The 12,919-nt window shown below is 41.0% G+C and overlaps 1 protein-coding gene across 5 annotated transcripts in view; it reads left to right on the forward strand.

Moving 5' to 3' along the window:
• The window catches only part of PUS7 (pseudouridine synthase 7), a 57,249-nt gene that overhangs the window by 11,205 nt on the left and 33,125 nt on the right, over positions 1-12,919 (forward strand). For 4 of the 5 annotated variants that reach the window (XM_053897452.1, XM_053897450.1, XM_053897453.1 and 1 more), the window contains exons 2-7: positions 163-595; positions 2,565-2,649; positions 2,826-2,927; positions 5,110-5,254; positions 11,070-11,087; positions 12,529-12,640. In XM_053897452.1, coding sequence (XP_053753427.1) covers positions 163-595; positions 2,565-2,649; positions 2,826-2,927; positions 5,110-5,254; positions 11,070-11,087; positions 12,529-12,640 — 895 coding nt within the window. The remainder of the gene's footprint in view (positions 1-162; positions 596-2,564; positions 2,650-2,825; positions 2,928-5,109; positions 5,255-11,069; positions 11,088-12,528; positions 12,641-12,919) is intronic. The other variant, XM_053897451.1, reaches the window with a different exon arrangement.

Here is a 12,919-nt window from a genome sequence, read left to right on the forward strand (position 1 = left end):
GCCATTTTTCTATGCCACCAAATATATACACCAGCATCAGGAAAAATTATTTTAATAGATGAGTTTTAGAACCCTAGGAACAAAGTTAACTGTGCCTCTGTTTGCTGAAACCCACTTTAAGGAAGTGATTGTTACTTCCTACGCTCTCTTCCTTCCTAAAAGGTTCTCTTAAATGTTTTCTTGGAGCCTTAAACATGGAGATGACAGAAGTGACTGGTGTGTCGCTGAAACGTGGGTCTGTTGCTGTTGAAGACAATGACAGGGTGGCCCCAGCTGAGGAGGCAAAAAGACAGAAGATCTTGGACCATTGTCTGACCAAAAGTCAGAGTGAGCTGGAGCATGTCTCTCCACCCAGTGGGGTCAACGTGCCTGAGCCACCTGAGGCTGTGAGTGCCAGAGAGGGTACAAAGAATTCTGATGTGCAGTTGGAAGAAGAGGAAGAGGAGGAGGAAGATGGCCTCTCTGAGGAGGGTGAGGAGGAGGAGGAAGCTGAGAGTTTTGCAGACATGATGAAGCACGGCCTCACTGAACTTGACGTTGGCATCACCAAGTTTGTAAGTTCTCATCAGGGATTCTCAGGCATCTTGAAAGAAAGGTATGTTTCACTTACATGTAAAGTTATTTTTGTTCTATTTGTTTTTCTGGTTTTTTGTTTTTTATTTACTTAAATTATAGTTAACATACAGTACGGTATTGGTTTCAGGAGTAGAATTCAGTGATTCATCACTTACATACAACACCCAGTGCTCATTGTAACAAGTGCCCTCCTTAGTACCCTTCACCCATCTAGCCCACCCCTCCACCCACCTCCCTCCATCAGTCCTCAGTTCTCTATCATGAAGAGTCTCTTGTGGTTTGTTTCCCTCTCTTCTCTCCCCCCACTCTTTTGTTCTTCTGTTTTGTGTCTTAAATTCCACATAGGAGTGAAATCATATGGTATTTGCCTTTCTCTGGTTGATTTATTTTGCTTAGTGTAATACATTGTAGCTCCATCCACAGTGTATTGTCATTGGAAATGGCAAGATTTCATTCTTTTTGATGGCTAAGTAATATTCTCTTGTGTATATCTACCACATCTTCTGTAAATGTTCTTCAGTCAATGGACATTGGGCTCTCTCCATAATTTGGCATTCTATTTGTTCTTTAGAAAGAAATTAGCAAGGGGGGCGCCTGGGTGGCTCACTTGGTTAAGTGTCTGACTTTGGCTCAGGTCATGATCTCACAGTTTGTGGGTTTGAGCCCCGCATCGGGCTCTGTGCTGACAGCTCGGAGCCTAGAACCTGCTTCGGATTCTGTGTCTCTACCCCCCCTCTCCTGCCCCCCGCGTCTCCATCACCAATATGTTCTATTTAACTTTCTGTCCCCAAGAATGGTTTATTGACGATCACAAAGGAATAGGATGGAGGAGAGCTGTCTAAATGAGCAGATGAAGCCATTTCAAGATCAAATGAGTAAATAAAAAATAATTTTTGTGTCAAGCCTTGCTAATATGTAAATGAGTGCTGTTCACTTCTTTAAAATAAATTATTTTAAATGGTTTTAAGTTTTCTCTTGAATTGGTCTTAAAATCTTAAATCCTTAACTCTTCCACCTGAATGTGCCACATCTACAGTAGAAAGAAGGTAGTCTTTGGAGCCAGAAGGATCTGAGTATGAATCTAGACTAGTTACATAGTATCCTTATTCAAAAAATGGTTCCTAATACTACCTTGTGGTTTTTGAGAAGGTTTTAAATAATGTGTGTAGAATATTTAGCATAAAGGCAAGCTTCAGGTTGGTTCATAGTAGATATACTGGGTTGTGATATATATTTTTTAATGTTTATATTGGGGGGGAGGGGCAGGGAGAGGGTGGGCAGATAATCCGAAGCAACCCTGTACTGTCAGTGCAAAGCACCAGGCTTGAACTCACAAACCTGAGCCAAAGTCTGCTTCTCAACTGACTTGACTGAGTCACCCAGGCGCCCCAACGGGGTTCTGATTCAATTAACCATGCCGTAGTTTATGATTCACCTTAGTATGGACTGTTTATATAATCAATAGGGTAATAAGCTTTGATTTATGCAATTCTCTGAAAGAACATTCTAAAGCTCAGAGGGTCTTTACGTTCTGTGTGAAGAATGCAAGCTGTGGCGTAGCATTCTTTAAGAAACCAGAAAAAAAAAAACTGCACATGAACTTAGTAATGAAGAATTAAAAAAAAAAAAAAAAATTCCTGTTTTGGGGCTCCTGGATGGCTTAGTCACTTAAGCATCTGACCCTTGGTTTCAGTTCAGGTCATGATCCCAGGGTTGTGGGGTCAAGCTCCACGTAGCAATTCTCTCTCTCTCTCTCTCTCTCTCTCTCTCTCTCTCTCTCTCTCTCCCCCCCTCCTTCCCTCTACCTCTCCCCCCCACCCCCATCTGCCCCCTCCCCTGCTCGCAAGTATGCTGTCTCAAAAAAAAACCCCAAAATTTAAAAAAAAATTTTCATATAACCATGAAGCTTAATGTTGATAAACTTCCTCCTAAAATTAATCAGAAGCAAAATGTTAATGCTTTGAAAGTTTGTGTTTTCTTTTCATCAGATACTCCGACTTTGTTGTTCATGAAATAGGAAAAGACGGACGCATCAGCCATTTGGATGACTTGTCTGTCCCCGTGGATGAGGAGGTAAGAGCAGTTCTCTGACAAGCCACTTTGCCTATAAAATAGCACTTCCAAAAGATCCAGAACTATAGAACTCTAACAGCATTGACTTAGCATTTCCGAGAGATCCAGAACTATAGAGCTGTAACAGCTTTGAGTTCTGTGTGTGACTCACTGGGAGTTTCATTGTTATTTTCAAGGATCCATCGGAAGACGTATTTACGGTTTTGACAGCTGAAGAAAAGCAGCGTTTAGAAGAGCTCCAGCTTTTTAAAAATAAGGAAACTAGTGTTGCCATCGAGGTAAATAGCACAAAAACATACATTTCAGGATTTTCATTGCTTCTTTTTGAGTAAAGTCTATAAGCATCTATTAGAAAAATTACAGTAGTTGACGAAATGAAGACTTTGCCCTGTTTGATGTAAAAGAGCATTACCCTAAAAATGTTTTGATCAGTGGCAAATAACCAGTATCCAGACATACTATAGCAAAAAAATATTATGTCGTAAGAAAATTTTATATGACCACAAGTCAACAAAGAAATGCGCTGTTCCACAGGGCACCTGGGTGGCTCAGTCAGTTAAGTGTGCAACTTCAGCTCAGGTCATGATCTTGCGGTCCATGAGTTCAAGCCCCGTGTTGGGCTCTGTGCCAACAGCTCAGAGCCTGGAGCCTGCTTCAGATTCTTTGACTGTCTGTCTGTCTTTTTCTCTCTCAAAAATAAATATTAAAAAAAAAAAAAAAAAAAAAAGAAAGAAAGAAAGAAATGTGTTGTTCAGACCACAAAGTGACTATTCTGTCACAGTGTCTGTAGCCAAAGGACTGCCACCATCTAACAGATGTGTGGCCTAATAGGAAGGCCCTGGCCCTGGCCCTCCCTCTAGCAGCCTCTGGCTGTCAAGTGGGTCTTGGAGGGAGAGGAGTTGGGAAAGAAGTAAGGGAACATTTCTTTGCTCAACTTGACTCAGCTTCTGCTATTGAAGAAAAGGAGAGCTCAGCTACTAAATGGGCTAGTAGATGTTTTTTCAAAAGCTTTTGTTAAGAAAATTTTATTCTTCTGAGTGATGTCCAGTAGAATTATGTGAGCCATGTTTGTAACTTTAAATCTTGTAGAAACTTAAACAGGTGCAGAAACAGGTGAAATTAGAAGCGACTAAGGGTGGTTCAGTCCCACCAACTGTGAGATCATGACCTGAGGCGACATCGAGAGTCAGATGCTTAACTAACTGAGCCATCCAGGTGTCCCCCGACATTTGTTTAAGTGCAATAAATTAAATAGAAAATAACTGTGTATTATACGCATTAAGGATAAATATTATTTTGTAAGATTTTTTAGATTTTTAAAAAATGTATTATTTTGAGATCGAGAGCATGAGCAGGGGAGGGGCAAAGAGAGGATCTGAAGCAGGCTCTGTGCTGTCAGCACGTAGCCTGATGCAGGGCTCAAACTCATGAACCGTGAGATCATGACCTGAGCCAGAATGAAGAGTCAGATGCTTAATGACTGAGCCACCCCGGTACCCCTCTAGATTTTTAGTAAGGCAGGTGCATGTATATATTTCTGACTGTTGACTCCAGATGTGAAATGTATTTCTTAGTGTGAGACACATTCAAAAATTGAGCAACAGTTCCTTACATAATAAGTTTACATTTTTTGATGTTGATTTTTTTTTTATTACGAACAAATATATGAGAACACCATTATAAAATAATCCAGTATGGAATAGGATTCATTGTGAGGCAGTGTAGATTGGACTATTGAAGGGAGTTGAGTTTCTGATATCCTGAAAGGCACAGCTTGCCTCCATTTCCATCTGTGAGCCCTGAGGTGTTCGCCCAGCAGAGTCCCTGAGCAGGGGTATGTGTGATGGGTGGCTCTGGAGTCACAGCCTGGACTGTACACGTGGCTCTGCTGCCCTTCAGCTGTACGACCTTAGGTCCTTCTCTTAACCTCGTTTTCCTGATCTCCAAGTGGGTATACTGGTAGCATGGTAGGGAGATGATAAGGATTAACTAAGACAGTGACTCTGAAGTTCCTGGTATAGTGCCTGGCAGAGAGTCATGCCCCATAAACAGGCTCTTAAGATGTGCGGTATGATGAAGCTCTAAAAGATTGTTGAAGGGGCGCCTGGGTGGCTCAGTCGGTTAAGCATCCGACTTCAGCTCAGGTCATGATCTCTTGGTTCGTGAGTTCGAGCCCAGCATCCGGCTCTGTGCTGACTGCTAGGAGCCTGGAGCCTACTTCGGATTCTGTGTCTCCCTTTCTCTCTCAGCCCTCCCCACCTTGCACTCTATGTGTATCTCTCAAAAATAAATAAATGTTAAAAAATAATTTAAAAAAAAAAAGGATTGTTGAAATCATACCCATGTACCTCTGTTACTTTGCACAGCTGATAACCTGACTAGTGATTTTACTACTTCATTAGTGTTATTTCCCCATTTAATGTTTCTTCAATCAGTAGTAGCATGATTTGTTTTTAATAGGTTATTGAGGACACCAAAGAGAAAAGAACCATCATCCATCAAGCGATTAAATCTCTGTTTCCAGGATTAGAGACAAAAACAGAGGATAGAGAGGGGAAGAAATATATTGTAGCCTACCATGCAGCTGGAAAAAAGGCTCTGGCAAGTAAGTGTGTGCATGACCTGGCATTTCATCTGTCTGTTGGTCACGGGTGGCATCCTGCTTCTCGTGTTCCTTGCCTGTTCGTGTTCAAGGGCTACTTTGCTGTTATGCAGAAAAGGATATCAATCATGTCATTCCTTCAAAGAAGGTGAATAATATCACTTCAGATGCCAGCACCATCCTGCAGACTGTCTGGTTAGGGGCATTAGGTCTCTTATGTGAGTGAAGATTTGCTACATTTACAGTGGTGCCTGAGCGATAGTCGTAGCAATTTGATATGTTCCCTGAAGAGCAGAGTGGGCTCAGCGGCAATTCAAGAAGAAAATGGAAGGATGTTGCTCATTCTGTATTCTTAATGGAGGAGAGAAAGCTTTCAGATGAACAAAAAGTCCCTGTGGCACATTGCAAGGGCTGTTGCTTTACAACCCTGAGTCTCTTCTTCACTCACACATAAAAAACATGGACTACATGGCAAAGCGGCCCTCCACCCAAGCTCATCTTTCATTGTATATAATTCATTTGAAATGGGTGTGTTGTCAGTGAATTTCTTTGATATTTATGCTCTAAAAGAATTTCTACAGCCATATATGCTTGCATATAATCTTAAGAAGAATTTTTCTGCCAAATCAGCAGACATAATTCTAATGAAAATTAGAATGGGAAAAAGATAGTTCCTCACCCTCATTTCCTACCAATGATGGCTTCTATTAGTAAAGAGTCGTTTCTAGATAAATTTGTTAGAGGAATTCCAAGACTACATAACAAAAGACTTCGTGTGGTTAGTGCTTTGTGAGTATTCTCTCAGGCTAATGCTGTGAATGGATGAAGCCTTAATTGTTTATAAGTATGATTTTAGTGAAATGGGGGAGGGTATATAAAAAATGGGAGCAGAGATAAGTTTAGTTAGCTGTGCCTGCAAAAACTATGTAGTCAATTCGGTCAGTCTGGATAGTGACACAGGAATCAGAAATCTTGAGCAGCTGGGGAAGAGAAGGTGGACATTGGAGGTCACTTCCCCGGAGATACCAAAAAGAAAATGAGATGATGTGTTCTGGAACAACTGAGGGCACAGGTTGCTAATCACCTCTCAAACCACAGACAAATGGCTTGGCTACTGTGTGTTTCTCTGATGTCTGAGTCACAGTATAAGATAGTACCTTAGCATGCTTTCTTCCAGCCAGGGTTCTTCAGCAGAATTAAACCCCATGGAGAATGATTCGAGTGCCTCTTTTTGCATTCTCCCAAGCTTGGCAGATAGCTAGTAACTATTCTAGATCTGGAGGAGAGTGGGTGACTTAACTACTGCAGCATTCAGTCTTAATTGTCTCAAGGAGCCCAGGCTGAGAACGGCTGCTAGGGAAATGCCCCTTGTAGAAAGGCAGTCCCCATCGGTCAGCCACCCTCTTTCAAAGGCGAGAAGAAAAGGCAAAATCTTGCTCTGCAGACTCCTGCTTCTTGGAAATGATCTTTGTTTCTTAGAAGATGCTAGGCTTTGTGATCGGCAGGGAGGGATGTTAGGGCATTTGCAGGTCACGGTGGCCTTTCAGTTTTCCCACCCTTTCCCCTCAAGTGACTGGTGCCAGACCTCTCACGTTTTGTCTGTATACACATTTTCTAAGCTTATGCCACACCCACCTTCTTTTTTCTTTCCCAAAGAAAAAAATTTCCTTCAGATTTTTCAGGTGAGCTGCTGAGCATGTATGACGCAAACCACCCTTCTCCATTGCCCTTACACATCTTCAGTAAAATATGAACTTCCCAGTTTAAAAAGAATCACAAAACCAGGTCACATTGGATCGTCACTTGCAAAGAGATCTAAACCTTTTGGGCTTGAGATGTGGCATTTGGTCAAAGATAGACTAGATGTCTGAACTGTTGTCTCCCACCCCCTCCTAGACCCAGGCACTGGAGAGCCTGCGTTCACCTCTTGCAGCTCTAGCTCCAGCTCCCTCCCAGCGAGAGTACCTTGTTAGTTAAATACCATTGGAAAAGTAGAGAGAGCTAGGATCCAGAGACTGTTCTTGCTTCTGTAGACAGAATCCAGTGCCAATGACAGCTTGTCTTCTTGGGCTGCCTTGCCTAGCATTTGAACGATTACCTTTTACTTATTTTTATAAATTTATTTTTTTATTTTGAGAAAGAGAACGCTAACAGAGGAGGGGCAGAGAGAGAAGGAGAGAGAGAATCCCAATGTGGGGTTTGAGGTTCATGAGGTCATGACCTGAACCAAAATCGGGGGTTGGATGCTTAACCGACTGAGCCACCCAGGTGCCCCTGAATGAATTAGCTTTTAAAGCTTCATTGCAAAGATAAGTTTATAGTGTTTTTAGCACTCCTTTCCTACCACACCCTGATATAAATTGTTACATGCATTATCTAGCAGATTTGCAATGTTCTTACCTAAACTCTTCTCCTCTAGAGCCATGCATCCTAAAACATGGGCATGGTGGATTCTAAATCATGGTGCGCAAACACTACAAATTACCAGCTGTTTTAACTCAGATGTTATTTTGTTTGTTAATCCAGTCAGATAGATAGGGCCCTATCTAAGTATAGTTTGATTCACCTACCAAAGCATACTTATGGTATTTTTCTGAAAGTATAATTATTATAAATCATTAATCAGGGAAATTAATTTATATTTTGAGAAGCATAGTATATATTCCAGATGCCTCTAAGAACTTCTTTTCAAAGGCTTAAGTAAAAGAAAAAGGAAAAATCCGCCGCATGATATATAGAGGTTCTCCATACTTAGGGAAATGAATGGTTCCCAGCAGGGATACTGGATCAGGGAATCCACAGAGACCAGCGGGAGGAAGAGCCAGACAGATAAAAAGGAAACTGTCTGGGAGACTGGTGTTATGGAATCCCCAAGAAGAGTGACTGCCAATAACCAAAGTGATGAGCAGTGGAAAATATTATGGATGGGTTCAGCGAGATAAGACTTCTGAAATATATCCATTGGTTTTTAGCAACATAGAAATCATTGGTGTGTTGACCGTAGCAGCTCTAGTGGAGTAAGATTGGAAACCAGGTTACATAGTGGGTTGAGATAGAAGGCAATAAATACAGATTGCTTTTTATTTTTATTTATTTTTTAAAGTTTACTTATTTATTTTGAGAGAGCGAGAGTGTGCATGAGCAGGGGAGGGGCAGAGAGAAGGAGAGAGAGAATCCCAAGCAGACTCTGAGTTCAGCATGGAGCCCGATGTGGGGCTTGAACTTGTGAATTGTGAGATCATGACCTGAGCCAAAACCAAGAATTGGACACTTAACTGACTGAGTCACCCAGGCGCCCCCAGACTGCTTTTTAAAATAAGCTATCAGCAGGGGCTCCTGGGTGGCTCAGTTGGTTAAGTGTCTGACTTCAGCTCAGGTCATGATCTTGTGGCTTATGGGTTCGGGCCCCTCTTCTGGCTCTGTGCTGACAACTCAGAGCCTGGAACCTGCTTTGGATTCTGTCTCCCTCCCTCTCTGCCCCTCCTCTGTCGTGCTCTGTCTCTCTCTCAAAAATAAACTTTAAAAACATTTTTTTTTTTTTTTAATAAAATAAGCTGTAAAGAGAGACACCTGTCTGGCTCAGTCAGAGGAGTATGCAGCTCCCGATCTTGGGGTTGTGAGTTTGAGCCCCACGTTGGGTGCAGAGATTACATACATAGATACATAATTTTTTAAAAGGCTGTAAGGAAAAGAAGAAAGGAAAGCATCATGGTTGAAAGGGAGGCATCGGTTTGACTTTTTTTTTTTTTTTTTTTTTTTTGAGGGCGCAAGTGAGCGAGGGCAGAGAGAGAGAATCCCATGAAGGGCAGAGAGAGAGAGAGAGAGAGAAAGAGAAAGAGAAAGAGGCAGGCAGGACTTGTGCTCACCTGATGCAGGACTTGAACTCATGAACTGTGAGTGAGATCATTACCTGAGCCGAAGTCAGATGCTTACCTACTGAGCCACCCAAGCACCCAGGTTTGACTTTTAAAATGGAAGAGCTGTGGGCATATTGGTATCCTGAAGGGATAGAGCCAGGGGGGAGTGGGCAGGCAGAAATTATGTTAGGAGAGTAGTAGTGGGTGGAGCAGGGTCCTGAGGGTGCTGGCAAGGTCAGTGAGCAGGGGTGCAGTCGTGGAAATGGCCTCGAATAAGGAGGAAAGAATGTTCTGCAGGCTACCCCATACGGTCATCTTCCTCAAACTACATTTTTTCCTTCCTTATTCATGAGGATCTCAGCTCAGTACATGAATCTTCCTGAATATGGTTTCTTCTGTTGGTTTCTATTTCTGCTGTACTGATGCTGCTGTATCAGACCATCAGAAGGTTGCTTCCAGTGATCTCAGCCTGAGAATTTTTTGCATTCACATTTTAAATCAGAATGTCTTGAAAAAAAGTCTCAAAGTTATTTTAAATTCTCTTCAATTACAAAGCTACTCATATCCTACTTAGAGTTCTAAGGATTCAGAGTTGAGAAAGTCAAATTGCTCAAAATAAGTTGAGACTCGTTGATTTTTCTGTTATTCAAAATATTCCCAGTTAATTAATACATATGCTTGCTATTTTGTATCCTGAGTACACTTAGAAAAAGAACCTTTGTATCTGCTTTAGACAGAGGAGATAATTGTATGCATGCTCAGTGCTTGGTTTCGCTAATAAAAGATGCATGTGTGTGAGCCAAAACTCATACTCAGTTGTCATGTTCTCCCTCAAGGTGTAATAGCGTTTAGTTTTTTCACCTTGTGGCTTCATTTATTTCTCACCATTATAGTTGGTTGTGAATGCTCTGAAGGGGTTATTAAAGGAAAGTATAGCTTGCACTTCATCAATTTTTATCACAAGTTTTTACTAACTTTTTATTACGGACATTTTCAGACGGGTGCACAAAGTAGTATTGAACCACTGTACTCCCATCACCCATCTTCAGGATTGACATTCTGTTGTTTTTCTGTGATCTTCTCCTCCCGCTTATTTTTTCTTGTGGAATGTTTTAAAGAAAATTCTACATAGCACTTCATTTCACTTATCAGTATTTCAGTATGTATTTAGCAGCTAAGGCCTAAAACCCCATACCAGTATCACATCCAACATAAGGAACAATAATTTCTTAATATCTAATACTCAGGGCACAGTTTTTCCCTGTCTCAAAAATGTCTTTTACATACAGATTACTTGTCAAATAATGATAGAAACAAGTTCCGAACATTTCATTCAATAGATAAGTCTCTTAAGTCATCTCAAATCCCTTTTAATTTATCAGTTCTGGAGAACTGTAATGATTTTTTTCAAGTAAAGTTGTTGTACCTGACTGCAGGAAACTCATAAAACCCAGAAAAACACAAAGCAGTAATTACGTAGGTAATCTTAAATATAATCTTAGGTAGTACTCTGTGAAAACAAGTCTCTAAATGTGGAAGCATTTTGTATTCAGTCTTTTTTTAAGTTCTTATTTAAATTGCAGTGTGTTGACATAAGAGTGTAATACTAGTTTCAGGTGTATGGTGTATTGTATTCAGTCTTAAACCTTTTGCTACATCCTGCGGGTACAGACAGTGTACCCATGCAACTTTGAGGACGCACTGACATGTCATTGTGAGGAGGTTGAGACAGGGAGGCTTGTCCCTGTAGGTGAGTTTTCTCCTCGTTCACCATGTGCCTCTGAGACATTCCATTGTTCGTGTCTGAATGGCTGTTAACCCACCACATGACTAGCAGGTGCCGTAGCAGTCCTCGGTAACCTGTCCATGCGATCATTTGCATGTTCACCTCTTAAGCACTTTAACGTTATTCTGAATTAAACATTGCTCTCTTGTGCTCTTTATGCTGTGCATTTGGACAGAGGTCAGAACTGCAGCAGGTAAGAGCGGTTGGTGTTTCATGTAGATAAAATGAAATGCCAATGATTTTTCTCCCAAGTGCTAAGTATAGACAGTTTTATTTCACTGTAGTGAGCTGGAAGGAAAGCCAAAAATAATACTCTTATTCACAATCTTCTGAGGATGAGTTGTGAGGAATTCACACCAAGAGCCAAAGAAATACTTTTTTTCTCCAAGACAGAAAAGACTCATGTTCATATTTATCAGAAAGGAAAAGCCAATTGCCGAGCATACGTGCTGTGGCAGTTTTCCGAGATGATTTATTGGTTCATTTGTTCTTTACATTGTAGCATAAATCACTGGCCTATCGAGAATGCTTTTTGCCTTGACAAAGCCAGGTGTCTTAGCAACTTCAGTGCCAGGAGTTTCTTATCTCTGTGAAGAGGAAGGATTCATGAGTTCATGCTAAAGGATTATTTTAGGGACAAAGACAAGGGAACATTTTTAAGAGAAGACGACTCTTAAGGATTGTATGAAGTATTTTTCCACAGTTGTTCTTTCATGGAGCTACAGAAATCAAGTGAATTAGATGTGTTCAAGTAACAGTGGCAGCTGTGTGTTGCTCCAGACCCATGAGTCTTATTGTACAGCGTCTGAAAGTGTGATTGTGGCTTACATATTTTCTCCCAAATGTGTTGATTTTTCAAAATCAAAGTTTAAATCCTAATATTTTTTTAAAAATCTGTCTCTACATTACAGTATAGTTAAAATGTTCGTTTAAAAGAATGCTTTTAAAAGTTCTCCAAAGTCTGGACAGATTTGCCAGTGTTCAGAAAGTTAAACAATCAAACTAACTGTAGTTCAGAAGTTAACGTTTAACTTGGCTTAATTTTTAGTTTCCTTTTCCCCAAGAATAATGACCCATTTTGTTTTGAATGGCAGCTGCTTGCTCTGTCAGGTAAACATTTGTAAACCAACTAGTATTAACTAAACTTTTGTGACCGAAGTAGCCTTTGGAAAATTCAAACCCGTCACTGTGGCAACTTTCACAAACTTTATCCCCGTCCCTGTGGAGGCATCCAACCGGGGTGTGTGAACACCTGGCCGAGGATACAAAGCAAGGTGTATAGATGCCAACTGGAGTGCTGTTTCCCTCTGGACTTTGTGTGTTCTAGAAGGCCAGTACCCATCCAGAAGCCATCGGGGGAACAGTGGACCTCTCTGTTTCTCTGTGTGAGGACCGCTGTTTAGTCTCACTCATTTATCACACAACCTGCATTTCAGCTTTTGAGTGTAAATATGGACAATGTTGCGTACCCAATCACAGGAAGTATAATTCCTATAGTCTGCACAACTGTAACCATTTAACCTGTATTTCTTGTCAGACTAGATCTGATTTCTCACTCAGAGGTTCTCTGGTGAAAAATGAGCTTGATCGCTTTTATTATGGTATATATAACATTTAATTTTTTTGTTTTTAAGATCCAAGAAAACATTCTTGGCCAAAATCTAGGGGAAGTTACTGCCACTTTGTACTCTACAAGGAAAACAAAGACACCATGGATGCTATTAACGTACTGTCTAAATATTTACGGTTAGTATCTTGTTCTTGTGCCCATACAAAATCCTCTTTGCACGCTAATGAAAAAGGAGTGGGAAAACAGGCAAATGGATAGCAAATGTGTCTCCCAATTATAGTTTCCTTAGATAGTAGGTGAATTCTTCTAACTTCCTTGCTTATTGCCAATGATCCGAGGTGGAAATTCTTTAAGTAAGTAGTTCACGTAGAGCTGAGAGTTACCAGTCTGTCCAGCTGAAAGTAAAAATTAACCTGCTCCCCCGGAAGCCCATGCTTCAATGTGTTTGCTGGGAT

The sequence above is a fragment of the Panthera pardus genome, unplaced genomic scaffold (assembly GCF_024362965.1).
Source record: "Panthera pardus isolate Hobbes unplaced genomic scaffold, ASM2436296v1 HiC_scaffold_8, whole genome shotgun sequence".
NCBI lineage: Eukaryota > Metazoa > Chordata > Mammalia > Carnivora > Felidae > Panthera > Panthera pardus.